Here is a 25,503-nt window from a genome sequence, read left to right as displayed (position 1 = left end):
CACACTCTAGTAACGCGCAGACTTTTTTTGGGAGAATGAGTCGTGGCTTATGCATTTGTAAATAGCGTCAACCCATTCATGTGTAAATATCACAGTTGAGACTATTTTCAGTGGGGGGCCAGTAGCCCCTATCTTAATTTTGGTTGCCCCTGTCTGCCTGACATCTTGTGTCCGAGTTTCTGCTGCCATCAAACCCGGACACAGCATTCAAAACCCGGCTGTTCGGTTGAACCCTGGACAGGTGGCAACCCTAGCTGAACTCCGGCCTTCCCTTCAGTCTTATATATGAGCTCTGGCCTTCCCTTCAGTCTTTTATATGAACTCCAGCCTTCCCTTCAGTCTTATTTATGAACTCCGGCCTTCCCTTCAGTCTTATTTATGAACTCCGGCCTTCCCTTCAGTCTTATATATGAGCTCCGGCCTTCCCTTCAGTCTTATATATGAACTCCGGCCTTCCCTTCAGTCTTATATCTGACCCCCGGCCTTCACTTTAGTCTTATATATGAACTCCGGTCTTCCCTTCAGTCTTATATATGAACTCCTAAATTTTAATTCAAAAGTGGAAATACACTTTAATTTGATTCTAATGTACGTACTGCTTTAACCTGAGATACCAAATTGGAGGGGGGTGGGGGCGAACTCTTTAAAATAGGCCGTTACTCAGTTTTATCTCACTTCAATTCACGGTTATTACAATTACACCGAGCGTTGCAGTCTGGCCCTTCGCTATCTGATCTACAGCTGCACTTTTTTAGAGCGGATAATTGACTTTAATGGGTAGCAGAGGATGATAAGTTTATTAATGAAACCCTATAAGCACACAATGGAAAAACCATTAAGGTTTTACAGTCATTCCACCAAAAATCTATGTCGGTCTTGAATGCTGAAAGACTTCATTTCTTGCCGATTTCTTTTGTTAAAAACCTCCGAGATTCCAGCGAAACACTATTTCTCAAATTAGATTTTATAACATTCTTTATTCATGAGAGCGATGTCTGATATTTGGGAATTGGGAACGTGAAGGAATTTTTCATGCTCTTAAAATAACATGGAAAAAGCAGCCCATGAACTTAAAGGGATTTATTTACAAAAAAAAATCTCTGTGAATGTGTCAGTATTCACTCAAAAGTCCTGAATAATAACCCTTGTGAATGTTAATTGACACAACATATTTGAATCACCACAGGAACATGGACAACGCACCCCTAAAATTGAATATGTACCAACTGAGAGAAAGATGGGCTTTCAGACCCCGTTCACACTGAGCAGTTTATTTTGCGATTTCTGTCCCGAAACCGCGCATATTTCCGCCGCAGAATCGCACATATTTCCGTGCGATATCGCTCTATGTAGCTTGTCAAATGCATTTCAAATGAGCTGTTCACAGCTCACAGCTTAATGTCGCCTGTAGCTCGTCGCTCAAGCTTGTCGCTTATACATGACCCTTTTTTCTGTGGATGTCGCGATTCGGCACCAATAGACTCAATGGTGTTGCGTGAAATCGCTGTATCGCTGTACTTGGTCGTGCAATATCGCGCGACAGAAGGGTCACTTTTGCACTGCAAAATGTAAGGAAAGAATGTACATCAAGATCACTGTTGATTGGTTACAGCCCAATGTGGCAGCGACGAAGTCCCGCCCAAAAAACCCGAAAATGTGCATTGTTGCTCAATATCGCGCAATGTAGCTCAAAGCCGTTCAACACGAAATCGTGCAGAAAAACGTGCAATACCCATGTCGCTCAGTGTGAATGGGGCCTTAAGGTGTCATAAAATAGACATGCGCACAACAAAAAAATTAATTTCCAGATGAAACAAATGAAAACGAAAAATGTTTTTATCTTGGTGTACACCAAGACCTACTCCAAAATGGCATGCGCGCTGCTGATCTGGTCACCGTTTGTTCAGAGTCTGACGTGACCGTCATGTGAGGTCACATGCTCTGCCTCCAAGATGGCGGCAGGCATGCGCAGAACACGCCGGCGGCCAACATGGCCGTCGGCATGTTCTGAAAACGAATTTATGTACGCCCGAATATAGTTTTAGTATATTTGGGCATATTTTCTTTTTATTTGAAAAACTCCATGATCCCAATACAGATAAAAATGTATAATACATAGCCACTGATCTCAGAATACAAGCGACATAGAACCTCCCTGGAACCTGTACAGATGCATAATATGCATATGATCACGGAAAAGTACTTATTTAATATAATTTTCCTTAAAATATATGTAACAGATTCATAATTTATCATAATTATCAAGACTTGATCCATGATTCTGTACTGTGTCCAGCCTTCTACGCGTTTTGCCGAAGCTTCATTAGAAAGTCTGTCACAGCCCAGTCTGTCACAGACCCACCACTTTCCATAACTTGTAATGGCAGTCCTGGGTGGCACCATAACACAGCATGGGTTCAAAGTGCCCCCCTGGACTTATCAGTGACCACATGTTTTCTAAAGACGGCCTGTTTGCCCTGCACACTCTAGCGCTCCGCGGGAGCAGGAATCTGGCCAAATTTAAAAACAGGCAGCGTTGCTAGCACCAGCATGGTGGCTCTGCGACGGGATCAGAGGGAGTCAGTACATGATCTCCCTCCGGTCCCCTCTCCGGTGTCAGAATGTGCAAGAGATGTATATTACATCACTTCCGTAAAATAGGAATTTTTTTTTAAGTTGCCAAAAAACAAACAAAATTAAAGTTACACATGAAAAAGAATTTAAAAAAAAAGTCCCCACTCATACATACATGCATGCAAACATGCGCCGTGTGCGCATACGTGCAAAAATGACGATTGCGCCCATTACGCTGCACATGTTACATATGGCCGCGAAAATCGCAGTGAGAACAATAATTTTAGAACTATTAATTACTGATAACACTAAACTGAGGAGCGGTAAAAGCTTTTAAAGCGTCGGCTGTGGTCAATTTTGGGTACCGTAGTATTTTTTGCGATTTTCACGTGTGCGCTCATTTTTAAGGCTTGACATGTTTGGTGTCTATTTACCCGACGTGACCCCATCTTTTATATTTTACTAAAAAATTGGGTAATAATAATTGTTTCCTAACATAATGTAAAACAAAACTTTTTTTTCAAAATTTTCAGTAATTTTTCCTTAATATAGTACAAAAATTAAAACCCCCCATTGGTGAATAAATAACACCAGAAGAAAGCTCTATCCGTCCCCCAAAAATGGTATAAAATTAATTAGGTGTCACAGATAGCAAGTACAGTACTCGGTACAAGTACAAGTACAGATACTTTTGAGCTCCAAGACTAGACTAGAGAAAAATTCAGAAGTTAGGAGTCAGCTGTCATGTGTAAGGAGCACACGGAGCTCCCGGGATTTGTACATCTCTGTTTTAATGTATGATTTTGTTTTTATAAATATAAATAAAGGGATGCACAGATACCAGTTTTGCGAGTACGAGTACTGGTACTTGCCGAGTACTTACAAGTACGAGTACTGATACATTTTTGTTTAGTGTCATGTGACAGTTTTTCTAAAACAATACAGACTAATGATTTCAGGACAGTGGTGGAGCACCAGAGCCGGGTCCCAGCTGCAACAGCTGCAACCCTGGTAGTTCTCATGAAAATGCAAAGTATCTGCACTGGTACTCAAAAAGTATGTGTGCATCCCTAAAATTAATTTCAGTACAGCATTGTGTGACGGAATAAATGTCAGTCAAAGTACTGCAGCGCTAAATACTGAAAAATGGCCTAGCCCAGGAAGGGGGTGTAAACACCGCGGTCAGCACGTGGTTAGAAAAACGTTGGAAGGATGGGAGTTGACAATGTCGGAGTTCAGCTTTAAGGCCCCATTCACACTTGGCGATTCGCAAATCGTGCGTTTGTCGCGCAATTTGCATTTTGCGCAATCCCGTGCAAATGCTTGCATTGAGCAAGCTGGAATCGCGGCAAAATCCGCTCCAAAAAGGGTCCCGTGACAGCAGGACCCTTTGCCCCATTGCCAAGCATTGGAGAGCGATATCGCGCGGTAAATAGCCGAGATATCGTGGGAATTACCGCGCGATAAATCGCTCAATGTGAACGGGGCCTAAAGGGTTTCTAAACCCTCCGGTTTTTTTTACATATATAAGGCTATCAAGCAGTAGATATATGCAAAAAGTTCGGGTGGCCTCAAATCATCTTGGGGCGGGCGCATACGCAGTTCGGATTTTCGGCCGGGAGACGAGGAGAGACACATGGTAAGTTTATGGACGCGTGCACCCGCATGCAGACACCGTGGGACAGGAAGTGCCAGCAATGACAGAGGAGTCAGCGCTGGATCGGAGACCCGCAGCATCGCTGGAGAGAAGGCTGAAAAGGACAGGAAAGAAGATCGGATTAAGAAACATCATTTAAGGTAAGTGCTGACATTAACATTGGGGGACGGGAAAATTTTTTTTAACTTCAATGTCCCTTTAAGGTAAACCACTGCAAAAACAAGTCAAAAAATATGCTGACAGATAATGCGCCTCTTGCCTCATACAAAGATACAGTTGATGTCTATATTTAGCTGTAAACCAACATTCAGCAAACTAAAGCAGTTTACTGAAGGCTCTAAGAGATGCGGCATTAAGAGCCCAAAACAGAAAGGATAGAAGGAGAATAAGGGTGTCATGTTGGGTCACCATGGCCTGCAAGGTTCAGGCAATTACATTCGTCCTTCTTTCACATTCTGTCCTGAGGGTCCGCATGTACACGACTTCTTCAAGAAATCTGCCGCTTTTCTGAGTATTTCTTCTCTGTAATTTTGCTGCTACAAATAATTCTTTGGCAGTTAAAGGGAAACTATTGCGGTTTGTATTCAATTATATTATTTTATTTTCTTATGGTTTAAAACACTTACATTTTACAAATCATATCATATGAAATATAAAAATACGGGAAAATCTAAGTTTTACAAATAACATTTTTTGTAGGGTTCATGGAGTGTGCTGGACTGTCTGAGATGAAAGCCCAGCACTAGATCTGCATAGAGTAGAATAGGTTCCAGCAGTGGCGTAACAATTACCATAGCGACCGCTATGGGGCCCGGCCAGGACACCCCCCTGATGCCGTGCCGGCCGCTATGGCATTTCAGGCTGCTGCCTGTCACTGGCGGCTGTGAGGAGAAACAAGCAGCCATTCACATGTGCAGCGGCGCGTACCTCCTCACAGCTGTCGAGAGTCGATGAAAACCAGCCGCCTCGGGGAAAGTGTTTGGGCCGGTCGTCGGCAGCGATGGAGGAGGCGGGGCCCAGTGATCGAGGAGGCAGGTCTTAGCGATGTGGAGGCGGGCCCAGCGATCGAGGAGGCGGGGCCCGCAAGCGATCAGGGAGCAGAAGGAGGCAGACAGAGGATCGGCCAGACAGGTAAGAGGGCTTGACCGCCCACCAGAGAGCGTCTATGATGGACTCTGCAGGGTCACCCTCAGGTGGGCTGTTTGGGTTATCAGGTGGACTTATCTAGATATCACAGGGCCCCATACAAGATTTTGCTATATGGCCCTGTGATTGCTAGTTACGCCCCTGGGTTCCAGTCTATGGAAAAAGTATGTGGAAGCCACACTGCTTCATCAATGTCCCTCTGTGTAGTGTGGTCCCTCCATGTGCACCTTTCTTTAAAGGCTTGTTATAAATTGATAGGTGTGGTTGCCATTTGCTTCACTTGTTGGATTTGGTGTGTAGACACACTGGGGGCTTCAGCTGACATTGTGTTGTGCTGGGCTTCTGGTGTCCCCTCGTGCCTTTAAGGAGGAATGAGCTACCCCCAGCCATATCTGACCTCAATTCATCCTTTGCTATATATGCTCCAAGATGGAGGCTCTCATGGATTAGAGTTAGGACCACAATACACAGAGCCTTGATCTACATAGTCTGCAAAAGCTGTAAAACTAAAACCTCTGATTTTAACTATAATAGGTAATTTGTTTTTTTGCAGGCTGGCTGGAAAATGTTTGCTTCTGCACTGTGGAAAGCCCTTCCATGTGCACGTTACTTTAAAAGCTAGTTATAAACTGATGCGTGCGGTTGCCATTTGCTTCACAGGTATTCTCAATTTCATTCCGACACATGCGAATCCCAATGCATCTGAATCTGAATTTCCGTTTCCAAATTTTGGATCCCGTCCAAATTTCAATCGAAAACGAAATTGAATTGGACATGAGACTTTTCTGGCCAATCGGATGTGTTTTTTGGTTTAATGCATCCGAATGGGTCTGAACACGAATTTTCGTTACGGCAACATGGGAACCATATACAGTATATACATAGAATACTAATGGCATTCGGGATCCGAATTTCCAAATTGTACCAGGGAGCTCCCGAATGCTATTCGGGTCAGGGAGCCATATACTTATATTACTAAAGCTGAGGCTCCCAGACCCGAATGGCATTCAGGAGCTCCCGGATACAATTCGGAATGCCATTCAGGTCTAGGAGCCTCAGCTTTAATATTAAGGTGACATTAAAGTCAAATTTTTTCCCCTCCCCCCAAGGTTAATGTAAGCACTTACCTTAAATGATGTCTCTTAATCCGATCTTCCTCTTCTTTCCTGTCCTTATCAGCCTTCTCTCCAGCGCTGCGGTGAGTGTTTGATCCAGCGCGGACTCATCTGTTCTTGCTGGCACTTCCGATCCCGCTGTGTCTGCATGCCGGTGCACGCGTCCATATACTTACCTTGCGTCTCTCCTCGTCTCCCGGCCAAAAATCCGAACTGCGCATGCGCCACGCCCCAAGATGCTTTGCGGCCGCACAAGCAGTTTCGGACGGGAGTGCGCGGCGAAGACAGGGATACGTTTAAACCGCTTTTAAAGCGTTTTTTTTAAAGAAACCCTTTAATATCTGTATATGGTTTTCTGTGGTATTCGCAATGAATATTCGTAAACTCATCCGAAACTAATGAAAATTCGGATTTCGCCTGAATCCAAGTTAAATTTCAGATCGGAATCCAAAAATATCTGAACTGAACATTTCCGAAGCTTACATGTCTATTCTCAACCATCGTCAGTACCTGACCTCACAAATGCTGTCATCACTGAATGGGCACAAATCCCCCCCAATATGCTCTAGTAAGGTTGGGCCAAATCCATGACTTTGAAATGTGATGTCCAACAAGTGTATACATACCCCACCCCTGTTTCCCAGAAAATAAGACCTAGTACTATTTTTGGGAATTGCTAAAATATAAGACCTACCCTGAAAATAAGACCTAGTTGTGACCATTCCCAGGGCCGGTGGTGGCATAAGGGGGAACTTGAAGAGCTGCGGGAGAGAATCAGCAGTGCCAACAAAGCCAGCACTAGAGGAAGCGAGGCGGCAGCGGAGGGAGCAGAGCCGCATAAGCCGATGCCTCCTCTATAGCGCCGGCTCCTGTCACAGGCGGAGTGATACCAAATGCACTCCGCCTGTGAGGTATCGATATTGAAAGTGCACTTCACTCATTCTGGCCAGCGATTTGTTTAGCAAATTGCTCTTGGAAAGGTACGGCACCCCTGATCACCATATTTGTGTACATGAATACATGTAGACTGTTGTACATGAATAAGTGTGCATTGTTGTACAATAAAAAAAATAAGACCTACCCCGAATATAAGACCAAGTGTGTTTTTTTGAGCCCCAAAAAATATAAGACAGAGTCTTATATTTCTGACCATCACATCTAAGACATAGACATAGTCTTAGATGTGATGGTCAGGTGTCCTTAAACATTTGGACATCTGTGGGGTTTATTTACTGTCAGGATATAGGCTGCTCACTTTGCAGTGGGAAGTTTTTCCCTTCGTTTAGTGAATGAGGTGAAGCTCTGCTTCCTTCCATCATCCAATCATGTGCAAGCATAATTACTGTTTTTTTCATCTTCGCTGCATGTGATTGGTTATTCTTAGCAAAGTGAACTTTCACCTCATTCACTAAGCTAAGAGGAATCTTCATCTGCAAATTCCCTTGCAAAGTGAAAAGCTTATTTGCCTTTAGTAAATCAACCCCAATATGTCCCAACGTTTGAGGACACCTGACCGTCCATACATGGTGTAAAAGGAGAGGAAAAGCTCACTGAAAATTGTGAATGTAATAGACATGTGCGATTATTTAGGAAATATTCATTTTTCGGACGAATTTTCGTTATTCGGATGACAGAAACGTCGAATGAAAACATCCGAATTTCCGAAAACTAAATTTCGTACAAAATTCGTTAGCATTAGTCTTTGTTGCAGCAAAGTGACATTTACATTTTTTATTTTACTGTTACTTTACTGACACGAACGAAAACAAATATTCGTTCGGACTACCGCTAATGAATTTCGTCCGAATCCCGAAACGAATTGACTTTCGGACCCAAGATAACGCAAAATCTGAATCAAAACAATTTTTTTTGGCCGGTGCACATGTCTAGAATGTAATAATGTCTACATGGGTGACTCACTCATGTTACTATACTCATGTGCGATTTGTTTCGTTCTTAATCAAAATTAATACGAATTTTCCCAAATACATCCGAATTTCTGAATCCCAATGCCAATCTGAAGTTTTCGGAACCTGTCCGAATTTCGTTTAAAAACTAAATGGAATCGGACATGTGACTTTTCTGGCCAATCAGATGTGTTTTTCGGTTTAATGCATCCAAATGGGTCTGAATCCAAATTCTTGGAGCCTCCGTATATATGGCTCCCAATGTTGCCACAACGAATATTTGTAATACAGATTACTAATTACAGTTTGTCACACTCCAAACTCCACTATGGTGAAGATCAAAGAGCTGTCGAAGGACACCAGAAACAAAATTGTAGACCTGCCCCAGGCAGGCTGCCCCTTCCAAATAGCATTTGGGAGCTCCCGAATAACCCACACCCAGGTGACACTATTGGAGGGGCGTCACCAAAATGAGTCATTTTGGCGTCACCCCCTCTGAAATGTCGGGCACTCGGTCATGGACAGACCGAGTGCCCGGTCAGGAGAGAGGAAAGGGCCTGGCGGCATACCTCATCCTGCCGCGTGAATGTCCCCTCCTCTCTCTGCCAGCGTCCATCAGTAAGATCCAGTAATGGCACTTCTAACCATTTACATCTGAGTCCTTTCTAAACACACTCCATCACAATAGAAATATTGTTAATGCTTGTTAAAGTCCATCAGTAAGAGGGCCCCCGGCAGGCGTCAACTAGATTACCGTGCATGCACGATGACGTCACGGCGGCGTCTCCGCTCAGGGTGACACCCGGCCTCGGAAACGCCCCGGCGATAACCAGTCGGGTCTGGAAGCCTCAGCTTTAATATTTTGTATGCATATGGCTACCAGACCCGTACTGCTTTCTGGAGCTCCTGAATGGTATTCGGAAATTCGGATCCTGAATGCTTTTCGGGTCTAGGAGCCTCAGCTTTAGTATTAATATCTGTATCTGGTTTTCTGTGGTAGTCGCAACGAATATTCGCAAACTCATCCGAAACTAACGACAATTCAGATTTTGTTCGAATCCAAAACCAGAACTGAATTTTGGATCTGAATCCCGAATTAATGAAAAATAAATGTTTCCACAGCTGTCTACTACAATCCAACATGGTGGATCTCTTTGCTTGTATCACAATAGTTATAATGTGAGCTGCTACCTTAGAAGTTTCAGTAGCACAAGTGAGTGATCTCTCTCCTCCTTTCTTATTCATAGACTTGAATGGGAGTTGCATGCGACTCATCAGCATGTGACCCATCAAAATTGTGAGTGATCATAATGGTGGAATGATGATTCTAGGGTGATGTTTCTTATCAGTGATGACTGAACTGCTCTGGGTTCTGTTCACTCGGGGTTCAGCAAACATCCAAGTTAACCCGAACCCAGGGCCTCCTGTGTCCTAACCACCAATAATGCCACGCACCCTGCACAGCATCACTGGTTGTTAGGACTCTAGCGGATGTGCCGCAGTTCGTCATTAGTTGCTAGAACGCAGGCTGTGAGGCAGCCGGTGTCCTAGCAACCAGTGACGCTATGTGACTCGTACTGTGTCATTGGATGCTAAGACGCTAGCGAGTTTGATGTTCTCTGGAGTCTCCTGGCTGATTCGCAGTTCTGAGCTATGGGGACTCCTTACCGATTCTTGGTTCTGACATCACGAGTCTCCTGACCGATTTTTAAATCTGACCCCTGGAGTCTCCTGACCCATTCTTGGCTCTGACCCCTGGAGTCTCCTGACCTATTCTTGGCTCTGACCCCTGGAGTCTCCTGACCGATTCTGGTTTCTGACGGCTGGAATCTCCTGACTAATTCGCAGTTCTGAGCTATGGGGACTCCTGACCGATTCTTGGTTCTGACATCAAGAGTCTCCTGACAGATCCTTGGTTCTGACTCCTGAAGTCTCTTGACTGATTCTTGAATCTGACCCCTAGATATTTCTGACAGATACTTGGTTCTGACCCCTGAAGTCTCCTACTAATTCTTGGTTCTAAACCCCTGGAGTCTCCTGACCGATTCTTGGTTCTGACCCCTGGAGTCTCCTGACCGATTCTTGGTTCTGAACCCTGGAGTCTCCTGACCGATTCTTGGTTCTGACCCCTGGAGTCTCCTCTCCGATTCTTGGTTCTGACCCCTGGAGTCTCCTGACCGATTCTTGGTTCTGACCCCTGGAGTCTCTTACTGATTCTTGGTTCTGACTCCTGAAGTCTCCTAGTGATTCTTGGTTCTGACCCTTGGAGTCTCCTAGTGATTCTTGGTTCTGACCCCTGGAGTCTTCTACTGATTCTTGGTTCTGACCCCTGGAGTCTCTTGACCGATTCTTGGTTCTGACCCGTGGTGTCTCTTGCAGGGCTGGATTTCCCACAAGGCCAACCGAGATCCGGCCTCGGGGCAGCAGAGAGTAGAGGGGCAGCAGGGGTGTGAAATTCCTATATCCCCCACGCCCGCAACATGCAGTTCCGAGCGCCAGGCGGGTAGTTGTTTTCTACCTTTAGCCCGGCTTTGAGCAAGCAGAGATAAATAAATGTACATCGGGGAAGCCGCCGCTTGTTCTGTTCGAGTGATCTCGCCGGGAAAACTTGTATGCAGCCTGCGTACAGGGGGGCACATTGAGGAACCTGGCATTGGGGCAGCAGAGAGAGTAAATTTGGCCCTGGTCTCTTGACCGATTTTTGGTTCTTGACCCCCGGAACCTTCTGACCCATTCGTTAGTCTATTGGCTCCATACAGATGAGGGTTGTTGAGGAACAGCATTGCCGTCTTCACCACAAAGATCCAGCACAGAAATAAACGTCATCCGGAAGGCGAATCCTGCCCAGTGCCTGGCACATCTCGTCCACCATGGCACATTCCCGTCCACCACGGCACATCCCCGTCCACCATGGGACCGTAGTGCATAGTTGTGGGGCGGTGGTGGAGGATTTCACTCCCGGTGGAATCATCTTACTAGAAAGTTCCTTGAACAGAGAGAAATGGAGGCTGCTATAGCTGAGCTCCCTCTGAAAATACTACTTGCCTGGCTGCCTCTAGCAGCATATTCCTAGTCACAGGGAATTCTGAGGGAAGTCAGAGCTCTAGAACAGTAGTCATAGGATGACAGCCGGGGAACCTTCATTGCCTGTAAGGTAAGGGGGGGATGGTCAGCTTCCAGGCACTGACAGGCGCGCTGCGCGCACACTGAAGGCATTCCACAGCTTACAAGAGCGTGCGCAGCTCGTGCTCTTGCACAGCTGTCCGCCGGTGATGTGTCGAAAGTGCGGGACACCGCCTACTCCAACACGTCACCTCCCCTGCGACCCGGTGACGTCATCTGCCCGGGGCCGGCCACTGTCACTGAGCTGGGAGGTGGACCGCGAGGAGAGCAGTTGGCTGATTAACCCTTTCCTGAGGCTGGTAGGGGCGGAGCTCCATGGGGCTGAGGAGGGGGGCCCGGCCACACCGGCAGGTGAGACATCGACACTGATTCTCTGCGTTACACTGTGCCCATTCCCCCATACATGCATTGACATCACTGTGCCCCCTCCCTCACTGACATCACTGTGCCCCCTCCCCCTATATACACTGACATCACTGTGCCTCCCCTATATACACTGACATCACTGTGCCTCCTCCACCTATATACACTGACATCACTGTGCCTCCCCTCCCCCATATACACTGATATCACTGTGGCTCCTGCACCTATATACACGGACATCACTGTGCCTCCCCCCCCCCCTATACACTGATATCACTGTGGCTCCTGCACCTATATACACGGACATCACTGTGCCTCCCCCCCCCCCTATACACTGATATCACTGTGGCTCCTGCACCTATATACACGGACATCACTGTGCCTCCCCCCCCCCCTATACACTGATATCACTGTGGCTCCTGCACCTATATACACGGACATCACTGTGCCTCCCCCCCCCCCTATACACTGATATCACTGTGGCTCCTGCACCTATATACACGGACATCACTGTGCCTCCCCCCCCCCCTATACACTGATATCACTGTGGCTCCTGCACCTATATACACGGACATCACTGTGCCTCCCCCCCCCCCTATACACTGATATCACTGTGGCTCCTGCACCTATATACACGGACATCACTGTGCCTCCCCCCCCCCCTATACACTGATATCACTGTGGCTCCTGCACCTATATACACGGACATCACTGTGCCTCCCCCCCCCCCTATACACTGATATCACTGTGGCTCCTGCACCTATATACACGGACATCACTGTGCCTCCCCCCCCCCCTATACACTGATATCACTGTGGCTCCTGCACCTATATACACGGACATCACTGTGCCTCCCCCCCCCCCTATACACTGATATCACTGTGGCTCCTGCACCTATATACACGGACATCACTGTGCCTCCCCCCCCCCCTATACACTGATATCACTGTGGCTCCTGCACCTATATACACGGACATCACTGTGCCTCCCCCCCCCCCTATACACTGATATCACTGTGGCTCCTGCACCTATATACACGGACATCACTGTGCCTCCCCCCCCCCCTATACACTGATATCACTGTGGCTCCTGCACCTATATACACGGACATCACTGTGCCTCCCCCCCCCCCTATACACTGATATCACTGTGGCTCCTGCACCTATATACACGGACATCACTGTGCCTCCCCCCCCCCCTATACACTGATATCACTGTGGCTCCTGCACCTATATACACGGACATCACTGTGCCTCCCCCCCCCCCTATACACTGATATCACTGTGCCCCCTCCCCCTATATACATTGATATCACTGTGCCTCCCCTCCCCCATATACACACACATTACTGTGCCCCTCCTCCCATATACACGACTCTGATCTTTGTACCTGTGTATGTGTATATTGTTGTGTCACATGACTCTTTATAAGGGAAGTCATTGGTTGCCCGTAGCAACAACAGAACCTCCGGCTAATTGTTACACAGCCGCCCTCCTATTGGCTGCTTCATGAACCATGTCTGTGCAATGTGTTTCATACAATGGAGGGGAATTTATCAAAAACTGGAACAGACAGAATCTGGAGCAGTTGCCCATGGCAACCAAGCAGCTTCTCTCTTCAGTTTGTTCAGGAAAGATTTGAAAATGAAAGAGAGAAGCTGATTGGTTGTCGTGCACAGCTGCTCCAGTTTTGACAATTCCCCCTCCGTATGTTTTCTCATCTCTGTTCATAGAGGATTCCGGTGTTCAGCGTCTCGTGTAATGGTCTCTGTACAATCGGGGTAGGAGATGATAGCAGAACTCTGCACCAAGGTCAGTCCGCAGGTACCAGGCCCCGATAAATCTTCTCCCCGCTCGGCATTAATCATTAACATGTTTCTGCTGAGAGCCCAGATATCGGCGTCACTGTGACAACGGGCAGCCGTGACTCCACTCAGAGGTTCCATTTCCATTATAGGGGGAGTCACCAGTCACCACCAGCTGGCTTCCTCTGTCTACAGGCCGTTGTGCACACTATGGAGCTCTGTGTGTTCTGGCGTCTCCCCTTTCACCATTGGAGGGACGAACATCCCAGCATTACGGACCTCCTCCTGTAATGCTGGCGGTGTGAAGACATTTGTCACTGGTTGTTAGGACTACCAAGCGGCCCTAGCAACCAATGACTGCAGAGGAGATGGACTCTGAACATCATTGTTTGCTAGGACACCGGCGGTCCTAGCAACCAACTGAAGAGGAACGCGGTCTGAACACGGACTTATTGCCGACCTGCCCTGGGCTATGTCTTGCAGTGAATGCACTAGCCTTGGAGGGCAGCTTATCCACTGTCAGCCAGGAAGACCTTTGTCACTGGTTGTTAGGACAGCCCAGTAGCCCTTGCAACCAGTGACTGCAATGAGACAGACCCTGGACGTCATTAGTTGCTAGCACCACCCAGCATTGCTAGCAACCAGTGACTGCAATGAGACGAAGCCGCAGTACCTGGCGTTTGGGATTCCTCAGGAAGGAACCGGAATGGCAGCTTGTTGGTAATAAAAGCAGAAATGAATGACCCCGGGCGAGGATTACTCTGCGATCAGATTATGGCGGGCTGCTCTCTTTGAAGATGAGGCTGGCACAGTCATGTCTGCCATGTGAGAGGATAATAGCCGAGTGTAATGAGGTATAATAGGACCGATTAGTAGAAGGGCGGCATGTCACACGACTCATTTTCAGAAGCCGCTTTGATCCCATCTTGTAAAATGCACTTTTACTCCAGTCAATGGGTGTCGCTGCCAAGATCTCTGAGCGTGCCGGGATTCAGGGGTTAAAGCTGAAGTTTAATCTGCGTATATTTTCCTTCCCTGGTTCCTCCCCTCCCCCCTCATCAACAGGCTGATGACATATATGAATTAAACTTTTTCATTTTTATGACATAACTTATTTTAGTCCCAGTGACATCATCACTGGGCTCTGTGCTTCTCTATGTCTGGCTGGGTGGGAGGGGCTGGCAGGGTGCTTTACAGAGCTTCCTGAAAACATTGCAGCACCCTGCCTCTGTTCTGCTCTTAAGAGCCCTCAGTCTTGATGCAAGCAGTGGGCTGGCTCTTGGGAGGAGCTATGCAAATATCAAAATACCTTCATGAATGGGTGTGTGGAGGATTGGGCTTCCTTAGGCAGACTGATTTGAATGCAGACCACTCTAGGTAACGCCCACATGTGATGCTGAGCTTTCATTATTGAAAGTGGTGGACCAGGGGGAATCAGGCTGGGGAGGAAAGTGCTAGATGATGCTGGATGTCCCAGGAAATGAGATGGGCTCTCTCTGACTTGCTGCAGCGTCTTATTCTCATTGCGAGAAGCTCTCAGTGTGCAGTGACTTCAGAGTAAGAAATTTCAGTCCAGGAGAGGAGCCGGTACAACTGTGCAAGACTGAAAGGAAGGAAGGGGGTGTCAGATAGAAGACTGGAGGGAAGGCCGGGGGGGTCAGATAGAAGACTGGAGGGAAGGCCGGGGGTCACTTCCAGCTGACATCATCACTGATCTCCAGGTGAATGAAACAAAGTAAATACAACAGTAATAATGTTACTTTGTATCTCTCTATCCCCCACTTCAGGGGTTGCCACACTTTGGCCATCCAGCTGTGATGAAACTATAAATCCCATCATGCATTAACCTCTGGTAGTCCTGCTTGTGGCTGTCAGAGTATTGCAATGCCTTATGGAACTTGTAGTTCCTCAAAAACAGCTGGAGGGCTGCAGTTTGGCTCCCCTCGCCCTGTCTGAACAGTGTGTCAGAAGGTCCATTTTTGACAGCAGCTGTTGTATTTACACATCAACTCCCGGCTGTCATTTTGACAGCCAAGAATTGCCAGCAACTGCAAGGTGGAGGGAACGGCAGTGGAGTGAAGGGCGGATGTACCAAACACGCCCTGTGTATGTCGATGAAGGCACGCCCACTGAACAATGCAAGATGTGATCATTACCTGTATTGTGAATATTGGTGAGGATGTTCTCCTCATACACTGTGTGTTCTCTTGTGTTGCAGAGCCATGGTGTCATGGAGGGGAATTTACTTTGTATGCTCTCTGTTCCTGGGAAGCTTCTTTGGCAGCATCTTCATGCTGGGCCCGTTCCTGCCTTTGATGTTGGTGTCGCCCAGCTGGTACCGATGGATAACAGACCGAATCGTAGCTACATGGCTGACGTTACCTGTGGTAAGAGTTCTGTGTGTTCCTGTACAACGTCCTGCCGCCCCTTTTCTATGGTTCGTCCTTATATGTGTTAATTACTATTGTATGCGTGATCATGGATGTCTGTATTATGTATAACATAACTACATCCTATACAACTATTCTGTAGAACCGTATGCTGTACAGCCATGTGCTCCACAACCGTATGCTGTACAGCCATGTGCTCCACAACCGTATGCTGTACAGCAGGGGTGCCCATTAGGTAGATCGCGATCTACCAGTAGATTGCAAAGTGAACACTGGTAGATCACGATCGGCTCACTGACCTGTGTCCTGTCCTCCCAGGGTGCTCGTGCGGCTGAATGTGTCAGACGCTGCAGATGGGAAGTAAAGAGGAGAGGAGACTTGGGAAGCTGCTGCAGTGTAAGTAAGAAAAGACAGACAGGAGAGAGACAGCAGAGAAAGTGAGATAAGAGACAGCAGAGAAAGTGAGATAAGAGACAGCAGAGAGAGTGAGAGACGAGACAGCAGAAAGAGAGAAGAGACAGCAGATAGAAATAGGGGAGAGAGAGGAGAGAGGGCCCGTTCACACCACAAAGTCTGCGTTCCAGAGTGTTCGGCCTGGCGGCGCATTGAAGTCAATGGCACCACCGCCACGCCCTCACTCTGATCATCCACACCCGGAACGCAGGCACATTAATGCCTGCATTACGGTCCAGCGCAATCTGCAAAAATGCAGCATTTTTGCAGATTGCACTGGACCGGAAAGCAGGCACTATGGTGCCTGCGTTCCGGGTGTGGTGATTGCACTGGGGGTGTGGCTGCGGTGCCATTGACTTCAATGCACTGCCACGCCCCCTCCCGCCCCTGAATGCAGGTGTTTTTTCATTGGTAGATCTCATTGAGCTCGTCATTTGAAAAGTAGATCTCCAGACGAAAAATTGTGGGCGTCCCTGCTGTACAGCCATGTGCTCCACAACCGTATGCTCTACAGCCATGTGCTCTATAGTCATGTGCTCCACAACCGTATGCTCTACAGCCATGTGCTCCACAACCGTATGCTGTAGAACCAAATCCTATACAGCTATATGCTATACAACTGTATGCTCCACAACCGTGTGCTCTATAGTCATGTGCTCCACAACCGTATGCTGTAGAACCAAATCCTATACAGCTATATCCTATACAATATCCTATACAACTGTATGCTGTACAACCATGTGCTCTTTAGTCATGTGCTCCACTAAGGCCGGGGGTCACTTCCAGCTGACATCATCACTGATCTCCAGGTGAATGAAACAAAGTAAATACAACAGTAATAATGTTACTTTGTATCTCTCTATCCCCCACTTCAGGGGTTGCCACACTTTGGCCATCCAGCTGTGATGAAACTATAAATCCCATCATGCATTAACCTCTGGTAGTCCTGCTTGTGGCTGTCAGAGTATTGCAATGCCTTATGGAACTTGTAGTTCCTCAAAAACAGCTGGAGGGCTGCAGTTTGGCTCCCCTCGCCCTGTCTGAACAGTGTGTCAGAAGGTCCATTTTTGACAGCAGCTGTTGTATTTACACATCAACTCCCGGCTGTCATTTTGACAGCCAAGAATTGCCAGCAACTGCAAGGTGGAGGGAACGGCAGTGGAGTGAAGGGCGGATGTACCAAACACGCCCTGTGTATGTCGATGAAGGCACGCCCACTGAACAATGCAAGATGTGATCATTACCTGTATTGTGAATATTGGTGAGGATGTTCTCCTCATACACTGTGTGTTCTCTTGTGTTGCAGAGCCATGGTGTCATGGAGGGGAATTTACTTTGTATGCTCTCTGTTCCTGGGAAGCTTCTTTGGCAGCATCTTCATGCTGGGCCCGTTCCTGCCTTTGATGTTGGTGTCGCCCAGCTGGTACCGATGGATAACAGACCGAATCGTAGCTACATGGCTGACGTTACCTGTGGTAAGAGTTCTGTGTGTTCCTGTACAACGTCCTGCCGCCCCTTTTCTATGGTTCGTCCTTATATGTGTTAATTACTATTGTATGCGTGATCATGGATGTCTGTATTATGAATAACATAACTACATCCTATACAACTATTCTGTAGAACCGTATGCTGTACAGCCATGTGCTCCACAACCGTATGCTGTACAGCCATGTGCTCCACAACCGTATGCTGTACAGCAGGGGTGCCCATTAGGTAGATCGCGATCTACCAGTAGATTGCAAAGTGAACACTGGTAGATCACGATCGGCTCACTGACCTGTGTCCTGTCCTCCCAGGGTGCTCGTGCGGCTGAATGTGTCAGACGCTGCAGATGGGAAGTAAAGAGGAGAGGAGACTTGGGAAGCTGCTGCAGTGTAAGTAAGAAAAGACAGACAGGAGAGAGACAGCAGAGAAAGTGAGATAAGAGACAGCAGAGAAAGTGAGATAAGAGACAGCAGAGAGAGTGAGAGACGAGACAGCAGAAAGAGAGAAGAGACAGCAGATAGAAATAGGGGAGAGAGAGGAGAGAGGGCCCGTTCACACCACAAAGTCTGCGTTCCAGAGTGTTCGGCCTGGCGGCGCATTGAAGTCAATGGCACCACCGCCACGCCCTCACTCTGATCATCCACACCCGGAACGCAGGCACATTAATGCCTGCATTACGGTCCAGCGCAATCTGCAAAAATGCAGCATTTTTGCAGATTGCACTGGACCGGAAAGCAGGCACTATGGTGCCTGCGTTCCGGGTGTGGTGATTGCACTGGGGGTGTGGCTGCGGTGCCATTGACTTCAATGCACTGCCACGCCCCCTCCCGCCCCTGAATGCAGGTGTTTTTTCATTGGTAGATCTCATTGAGCTCGTCATTTGAAAAGTAGATCTCCAGACGAAAAATTGTGGGCGTCCCTGCTGTACAGCCATGTGCTCCACAACCGTATGCTCTACAGCCATGTGCTCTATAGTCATGTGCTCCACAACCGTATGCTCTACAGCCATGTGCTCCACAACCGTATGCTGTAGAACCAAATCCTATACAGCTATATGCTATACAACTGTATGCTCCACAACCGTGTGCTCTATAGTCATGTGCTCCACAACCGTATGCTGTAGAACCAAATCCTATACAGCTATATCCTATACAATATCCTATACAACTGTATGCTGTACAACCATGTGCTCTTTAGTCATGTGCTCCACAAACGTATGCTGTATAACCATGTGCTCTTTAGTCATGTGCTCCACAAACGTATGCTGTATAACCATGTGCTCTTTAGTCATGTGCTCCACAAACGTATGCTGTATAACCATGTGCTCTATAGCCATGTGCTCCACAACCGTATGCTGTACAACTATATGCTATTCAACTATATGCAGACTAGGAGATACACCAACCAGTGTTTTAGGCTGGCTTCAGACCTTTCAATACATGTTGTCATGTGTTTTACATGTGTTTCAACATGTGTGTTGATATGTTTTGATGTACTTTTTAATGCCTTTTCCTTGGTTATGTCATTTCCTGTGCATAGCAATGTGTGTTGTGTTTTTGTCAGCTAATAAATGGAGCACCTGAAAAGGAGCCATGCAAGGGCCTTGTAACCATTATTGGCAGCACTTTAAAGCCTATCTCCAGGAACCCCCCCTCCCCCTTTGCAGTAGGGCCACCCCAAAACTAAAAGGGTTAACTGTTCGTTAATGTGTAGGGGACCCGTTTACAGGAGTTACCGGAACCCCGCTCCCGAAGGCTCCAGGGCCGGCATCAGCCACTGTCCCCTCTCCTGCCCTAACATGGTTGGAGGCCCACTGGCATCATCATGTGCAATGCAGGACCCAGAACCTTGCATTGTATGTAGGACGCCAAGGGACAGTCCACATGTTGGAGCATAAGGGAGATTAGGAGAACGCGAGTGCTGGGGAAGTGGGGATTTGGTAAGGAAAACTTCTTTACACAATACTCATAGACATAAACGAGCAGTTAACCCTTAAAGTGCACCCTTCTATAGTAAAGCTGTAAAGTTTTGTTAAAATCAATTCCATCAAATTGGCCCGTGTATGGCCACCTTTAGAATGACTCCTTATTCATCTGTTATCTCCTCTTCTCGTCCTGGCAGGCTTTGTTGGAGCTGGTCTTCCGCGCTAAAGTGGTCATCACTGGGGATGGATTCATCCCCGGAGAACGCAGCGTCATCATCATGAACCATCGCACCCGGCTGGACTGGATGTTCCTGTGGAACTGTTTACTGAGATACAGCTACCTCAGGCTGGAAAAAATTTGCCTCAAATCCAGCCTCAAAACCGTCCCAGGATTCGGTACGTCATAGATTTCCGTTTATAAATAGTTCACGCACATGAAGGCATCAGCTCTTTCTGCTTTGTAAAAGAGTACCTGTCACATTTGGGAAGATGAGCAGAGAACAGTAGACACTAGGGCTTGTTCACTATTCCTACGCAAAGTGCAGTAACTCATAGCAACCAATCAGATTTCGTTTTGCCAAAGTCAGATCAGTCAAAAGTTAAAGCTGGACTCTGGCCCTAACTACTGCGAGTTTCTCACAATGTGCATTAGAAGCTGCAGGAAGGCAGATAGAGCCCGCCTCATTTCCTGGCTGAAGGACATCCAGCATCATCTATACAAAACACAAAAATTCCCAGCCTCAACCTGCCAGCCAGCCTGCAACCAAACAAGTAGCCCTGTCAACAGTATGCGTTAAAATCAGAGGTTTAGTTGCACAAACATTTGGCCAAAAATATGTAGAAGCCACAATGCCGCGCCAAGGCACCTCTGCAAAGTGTGGTCCTAACTCTATGTATCCGAGTCTCCAAGTGTGAGCATATTAATGAAGTTGATAAATTACATGCAGGTGTACCTGGAGGTAGCCAACTCCTCCTAATAAGGTGCAGGGACGCACTGGAGGCCCAACAACCAAAAATGCACGCTGGGACTCCAATGCGTCCCCCAAACCAAAAATAGTCAAACTAGAAAAAATGGTACATGCCTGAATCTATAACCGGCTTTTATAGCAGGGCGCACATTGGGAAGGCTTACAACAATACAAAACACAAAAATTCCCCAGCCTCTTTTCCATCCAGCATCATCTACCTCAGGGGTGCCCACAATTTTTCGTCTCTAGATCTACTTTTCAAATGACGAGCTCAATGAGATCTAAAAACAAAAAAAAAAACACCTGCATTCAGGGGCAGGAGGTGGCGTGGCAGTGTATTGATGTCAACCGGCATAACTATTCAGCATCAACCAGCTCTTTGCACCCAAGCCTGACTGCCCCTGGCCCGTCCCTTTTTATTCATTAGATTTCAATACCGAAAGCTCAGCATCACATGTGGGCATTGCCTACGGCTGTATGCATGCACAAGCAGTCTGTCTAAGAAAGCCCAGTCCTCCAGAGACCCGTTCACGAAGGCTTTTGGATATTTGCATAACTCCTCCCAAGAGCCAGCCCACTGCTTGCATCAAAGCTGAGGGCTCTTGTGAGGAATACTGAGGCAGGGTGTTGTGATGTTTTCAGGAAGTTATGTATGCACGCTTGCTGTGTGAATGAATTGATGTATCTCTGATCCAGGATATACTGCAGCCAAAGTTTTCCAGGCACACAAATGCAAAAACTGTTTTTTCTTGGATGATCAAGGAATAAAAGACTGAAAGGTTATGGGAGGATGATATCTCCAGAAACTAGGGATGCTCAGATACCAGTGCCGATACTTGGCATTTTCAGGAGAACTACCAGGGTTGCAGCTGGGACCTGGCTCTGGCGCTCCACCACTGTCCTGAAATCATTCGTCTGTATTGTTTTAGAAAAACTGTCACATGACAATAAACAAAAATGTATCAGTACTTGTGTCTGTGAGGACTTGGACAAGTATCAGTACTTGCACTTGGTCTGGAAAAAATGGTATCAGTGCATCCCTAAAATATATATAAAACAAATCATACATTAAAACAGAGATGCAACAATCCCAGAAGCCCCATAGCCAATGCTCCTTAAAAATGACAGCTGCCTCTTAACTTTTGAGTCTTCCTTCAGGCTGGGTTCACACCTAGGCGTATCGAATATGCACGTTTGTCACGCGTTTTTACCGCGATTCGCGGTTAAAAAAACACGCGACAAACGTGCGTTCCCGAGGGCTACTTGGCTGTATCTCAATGGAAACGCGCGACAAAAACGCCCCAAAGAAGCTCCTGTACCTCTTTGGGCGTAGGACGTTTTGTAGCGCGTTCAAAGGCCTGTAATACGCCCAGGTGTGAACCATACCCATAGGAAATAATGAGATTTCGGTGTTTGAGCGTTTTGCAGAGCGTTCGAACGCGCTACAAAACGCCCAGGTGTGAACCAGGCCTTAGTCTAGTCTTGGAGCTTGAAAAGTATCTGTACTTGTGCCGAGTACGGTTCTTGATATCTGAACATCCCTACCAGAAACACAGTAGACTCTCTGGAGCAGAAAAAGTACGGTAGAGCAGGGGTGGACAACTCTGACCCCCCAGCTGTTGTGGAACTTCAAGTCCCATGAGGTATTGCAAGACTTTTGACAGCCACAGGCATCACTCCCAGATGCAGATGCATGATGGGACTTGTTGTTTCCCCCACAGCTGGAGAGCCAGAGTTGCTGACTCCTGCGGTAGAGCATTGGGGAAACGGAATGGGTAGACAGACAGAATTAAGTGAGCAGAGCAACGCACAAGTGCACATAGCGTGTGGCATAGTGCTGAGGTGTGCAATGACCTTGTGTAAACTCTCTCAGTGGTTGGCCCTGCCAGCTGCCTTCTGCCTGACATCTTTTGATCAGGACATTGAAGGAGCCAGGCAGAATATTCTTGGCCTGAAAGTGACTGCAGTCCATCAGTTACTGTCACCAGTAGACGTGCTGGGGTAGAAACATTGTGGTAGAGCATTGGGGAAACCGGATGGGTAGAAATTAGGGATGCACCGATACCTATACTAGTATCGGTGCCGATACAGAGTATTTGGTCAAATGCTCCAATACCTTTCCCTATACTGGAACTTCTGGTCAAAGGGAGATTTCCTCTGACCCGCAGTGCCACGAGGAAACATGGAGCCGGAAGCTGGCTCCATGCTGTTTGGCCGGCTCCATGCTGATTGGCCGGGAATCCGGCTTCCCAGCCAATCAGTGTCGAGCCGGGCAAACAAATCTGATAATATGGCGACACGACCCCCACCCTGCAGACACCTAATTCTCACATAGATCCTGAGCAACAGTCATTACTGTACCAGTCCCTCAGCCAGTTGGGCAGACACCGCTCTCCCAGATCCTCCTACGTCTCCTGTGTGCACAGCACCCGCGTGATCGGCCCTCAGCCTGCTACTGCGCATGCACAAGATTTCTGAATGATCGCTGGGCAGTCTGCGCATGTCCAGTAGCAGGCCGAGGGCTGGTCACGTGGGCGCTGTACACAGGAGACGTGGGGAGGTCCGGGAGAGCTTGAAGAGCGGTGTCTGCCCAGCTGGCTGAGGGACTGGTACAGTAATGACTGCTGCTGAGGATCGATGTGAGGTGTCTGCAGGGTGGAGGTCGTGTCACCATATTGTCAGATCTGTTTGGCTGTCCTCGATGCCGATTTGGCTGGGAAGCCGGCTTCCTGGCCAGTCGGCATCGAGCTGGTGAAACAGAATGCAGTCGGCTTCCCGGGCAATCAAGAAGCTGGGCGGTGGGTAACGACACGCCGCCTGGCTTCCTGACTGCCTGGGAAGCCGGCTCTATGCTACCGGAAGTATCGGCACTCGGTATCGGCGAGTACCGAAATATAACTATCGGTACTCGATGCCAAAAAAAAACGCTATCCCTAATAGAGATACAGAATTAAGTAAGCCTGTTGAGTCATCAATGAAGAAAATACTTTTTGAATTGTAATATTCGGAAACAAATGTGTAGCGATGGATTTGTGACTCCCAGAGGGACCTCTGGAGCAGGCTGGTTTATCACACAGTGATTTCCACCAAGTACTGGAGTTTTCACTTCGGCAGCGCTGACCAGTTTTCTATAAAGAAAAAAGAATCTATATTATTGCTACAAAGGCCATTTTATAATATAAAGGGTCATTTTAGCCCAAACAGGATATGAAGAGAGAGGTTTGTTGCACTCCTTACCGGACAGCCCCGAATATGGGGGGGAAGGGTGCTTGGAATGACCGCGGATGGCGCCGCCAGTTGCAGATAATATAGAAATGTCACCAGCACACCAGACTCCTTCAAGGATAATCAATCGTGGAATCATTCAGAACTTATGTCAAATACACTGCTATACCTGATGAAGTGGCCCTGTGTGGCCCCAAAAGCGCTTGTGTATTTGACATAAGTTCTGAATAAATCCACAATCGATTATCCTTGAAGGAGTCTGGTGTGCTGGTGACATTTCTATATTATTTTAGCCCAAACTCTGTGCCGTGACAGGATCGAGAGGTGGGCGAACGCCGGTATGTGTTCCCTCACCTCCCGATCTACTGAGCCGACCTGTGACAGTCTCATTGTCACAGGTCGGCTTAGAACCAAGAGGTGAGTGGAAATCACTCATCTCATAGTTCTCCTTTAATAGAATAGGATAATTTTTTGTTTTTAATTCTGTACCACCTTTTGGGAATATTCTTTTCTGATGACAACACTGAGACTGCTCAGTTGCCTGTCATGTAGGCAGACTCCCCCACAAAGCAGTCAGTTTGAAAAAAAGACTTTGTGAGGTTTGCATCATATTTCTCTTTTTATAATAAATATAAGGTAAGAAACTTTTAAGAACTGTTTAAAAATTCTTACAGGGTATATAGTTTGACAGGAGGGGGGTTTTTTGGAGCAAAAATTGAAGTTTCACTTCACGGAAAATTGGAAAAGAAAGCTTCAGTGCCTCGCTAAATCCTTCTGATCGATCCCGAGCCCTCTTGCCTGGCTGACGGTAATTGTCGGGCTCGTGGTGTTGACGTATGCTCAGACACGATGATACACACAAGCGGCCTTTCTCATCCGCGCTTCTGCTTGGAAACCGAAATAAGTTTGTAATCCATTTCATCTCTTGTGGAAGTCGAGTGACAGATGTGGAAACACAGGATATGAAACACAAACAGTTCTGTTTCCGACCGCGCGGAAGTTACACAGGGACACAGGCCAGGCGTCGTTTATGAAATGGCAGCATTCTTTGCCGACATCATTCCGCACACTCATTATATAATGAAGCTGCTTGATGTAAAGCGTCTTCTGCGCTTAGGGAGGAGTTTATTTTTAAAGCGCAGCTCCAGCTTTAGTTAAAGGAGAACTATGAGGTGAGTGATTTCCACTCCTCCTCATAGTTAAAGCCGATGTGTGGCAAAGAAGCTGTCGCACGTCGGCTCTATCGATCGGGAAGTGAGCAGAAACATGCACCGATCCGCTCACTTTCCCGATCGTCTCACTATCAGTCACCGCTCCCCGCAGGGATTCCCCCCTCCCCTCTCAGATCCTCCAGCGCTGACTGGAGGAA

General features: G+C 47.3%; 1 protein-coding gene across 2 annotated transcripts in view; it reads left to right on the top strand.

Moving 5' to 3' along the window:
• Window positions 1-11,761: 11,761 nt before the first annotated feature.
• LCLAT1 (lysocardiolipin acyltransferase 1) overlaps window positions 11,762-25,503 on the top strand; it is a 113,906-nt gene continuing 100,164 nt past the window's right edge. The window contains exons 1-3 of one of the 2 annotated variants that reach the window (XM_018568233.1): window positions 11,762-11,873; window positions 15,908-16,076; window positions 20,139-20,337. In XM_018568233.1, the coding sequence (XP_018423735.1) occupies window positions 15,912-16,076; window positions 20,139-20,337 (364 nt within the window). In that variant the 5' untranslated portion in view covers window positions 11,762-11,873; window positions 15,908-15,911. Of the gene's footprint in view, window positions 11,874-15,907; window positions 16,077-17,840; window positions 18,008-20,138; window positions 20,338-25,503 lie in introns of those variants that run through there. The other variant, XM_018568225.1, reaches the window with a different exon arrangement.

The sequence above is a fragment of the Nanorana parkeri genome, unplaced genomic scaffold, assembly GCF_000935625.1.
Source record: "Nanorana parkeri isolate BGI_ZX_2015 unplaced genomic scaffold, ASM93562v1 scaffold31, whole genome shotgun sequence".
Classification (NCBI taxonomy): domain Eukaryota; kingdom Metazoa; phylum Chordata; class Amphibia; order Anura; family Dicroglossidae; genus Nanorana; species Nanorana parkeri.
The sequence above is the reverse complement of the archived record's forward strand: the minus strand, read 5'-3'. Positions and strand labels throughout refer to the sequence as shown.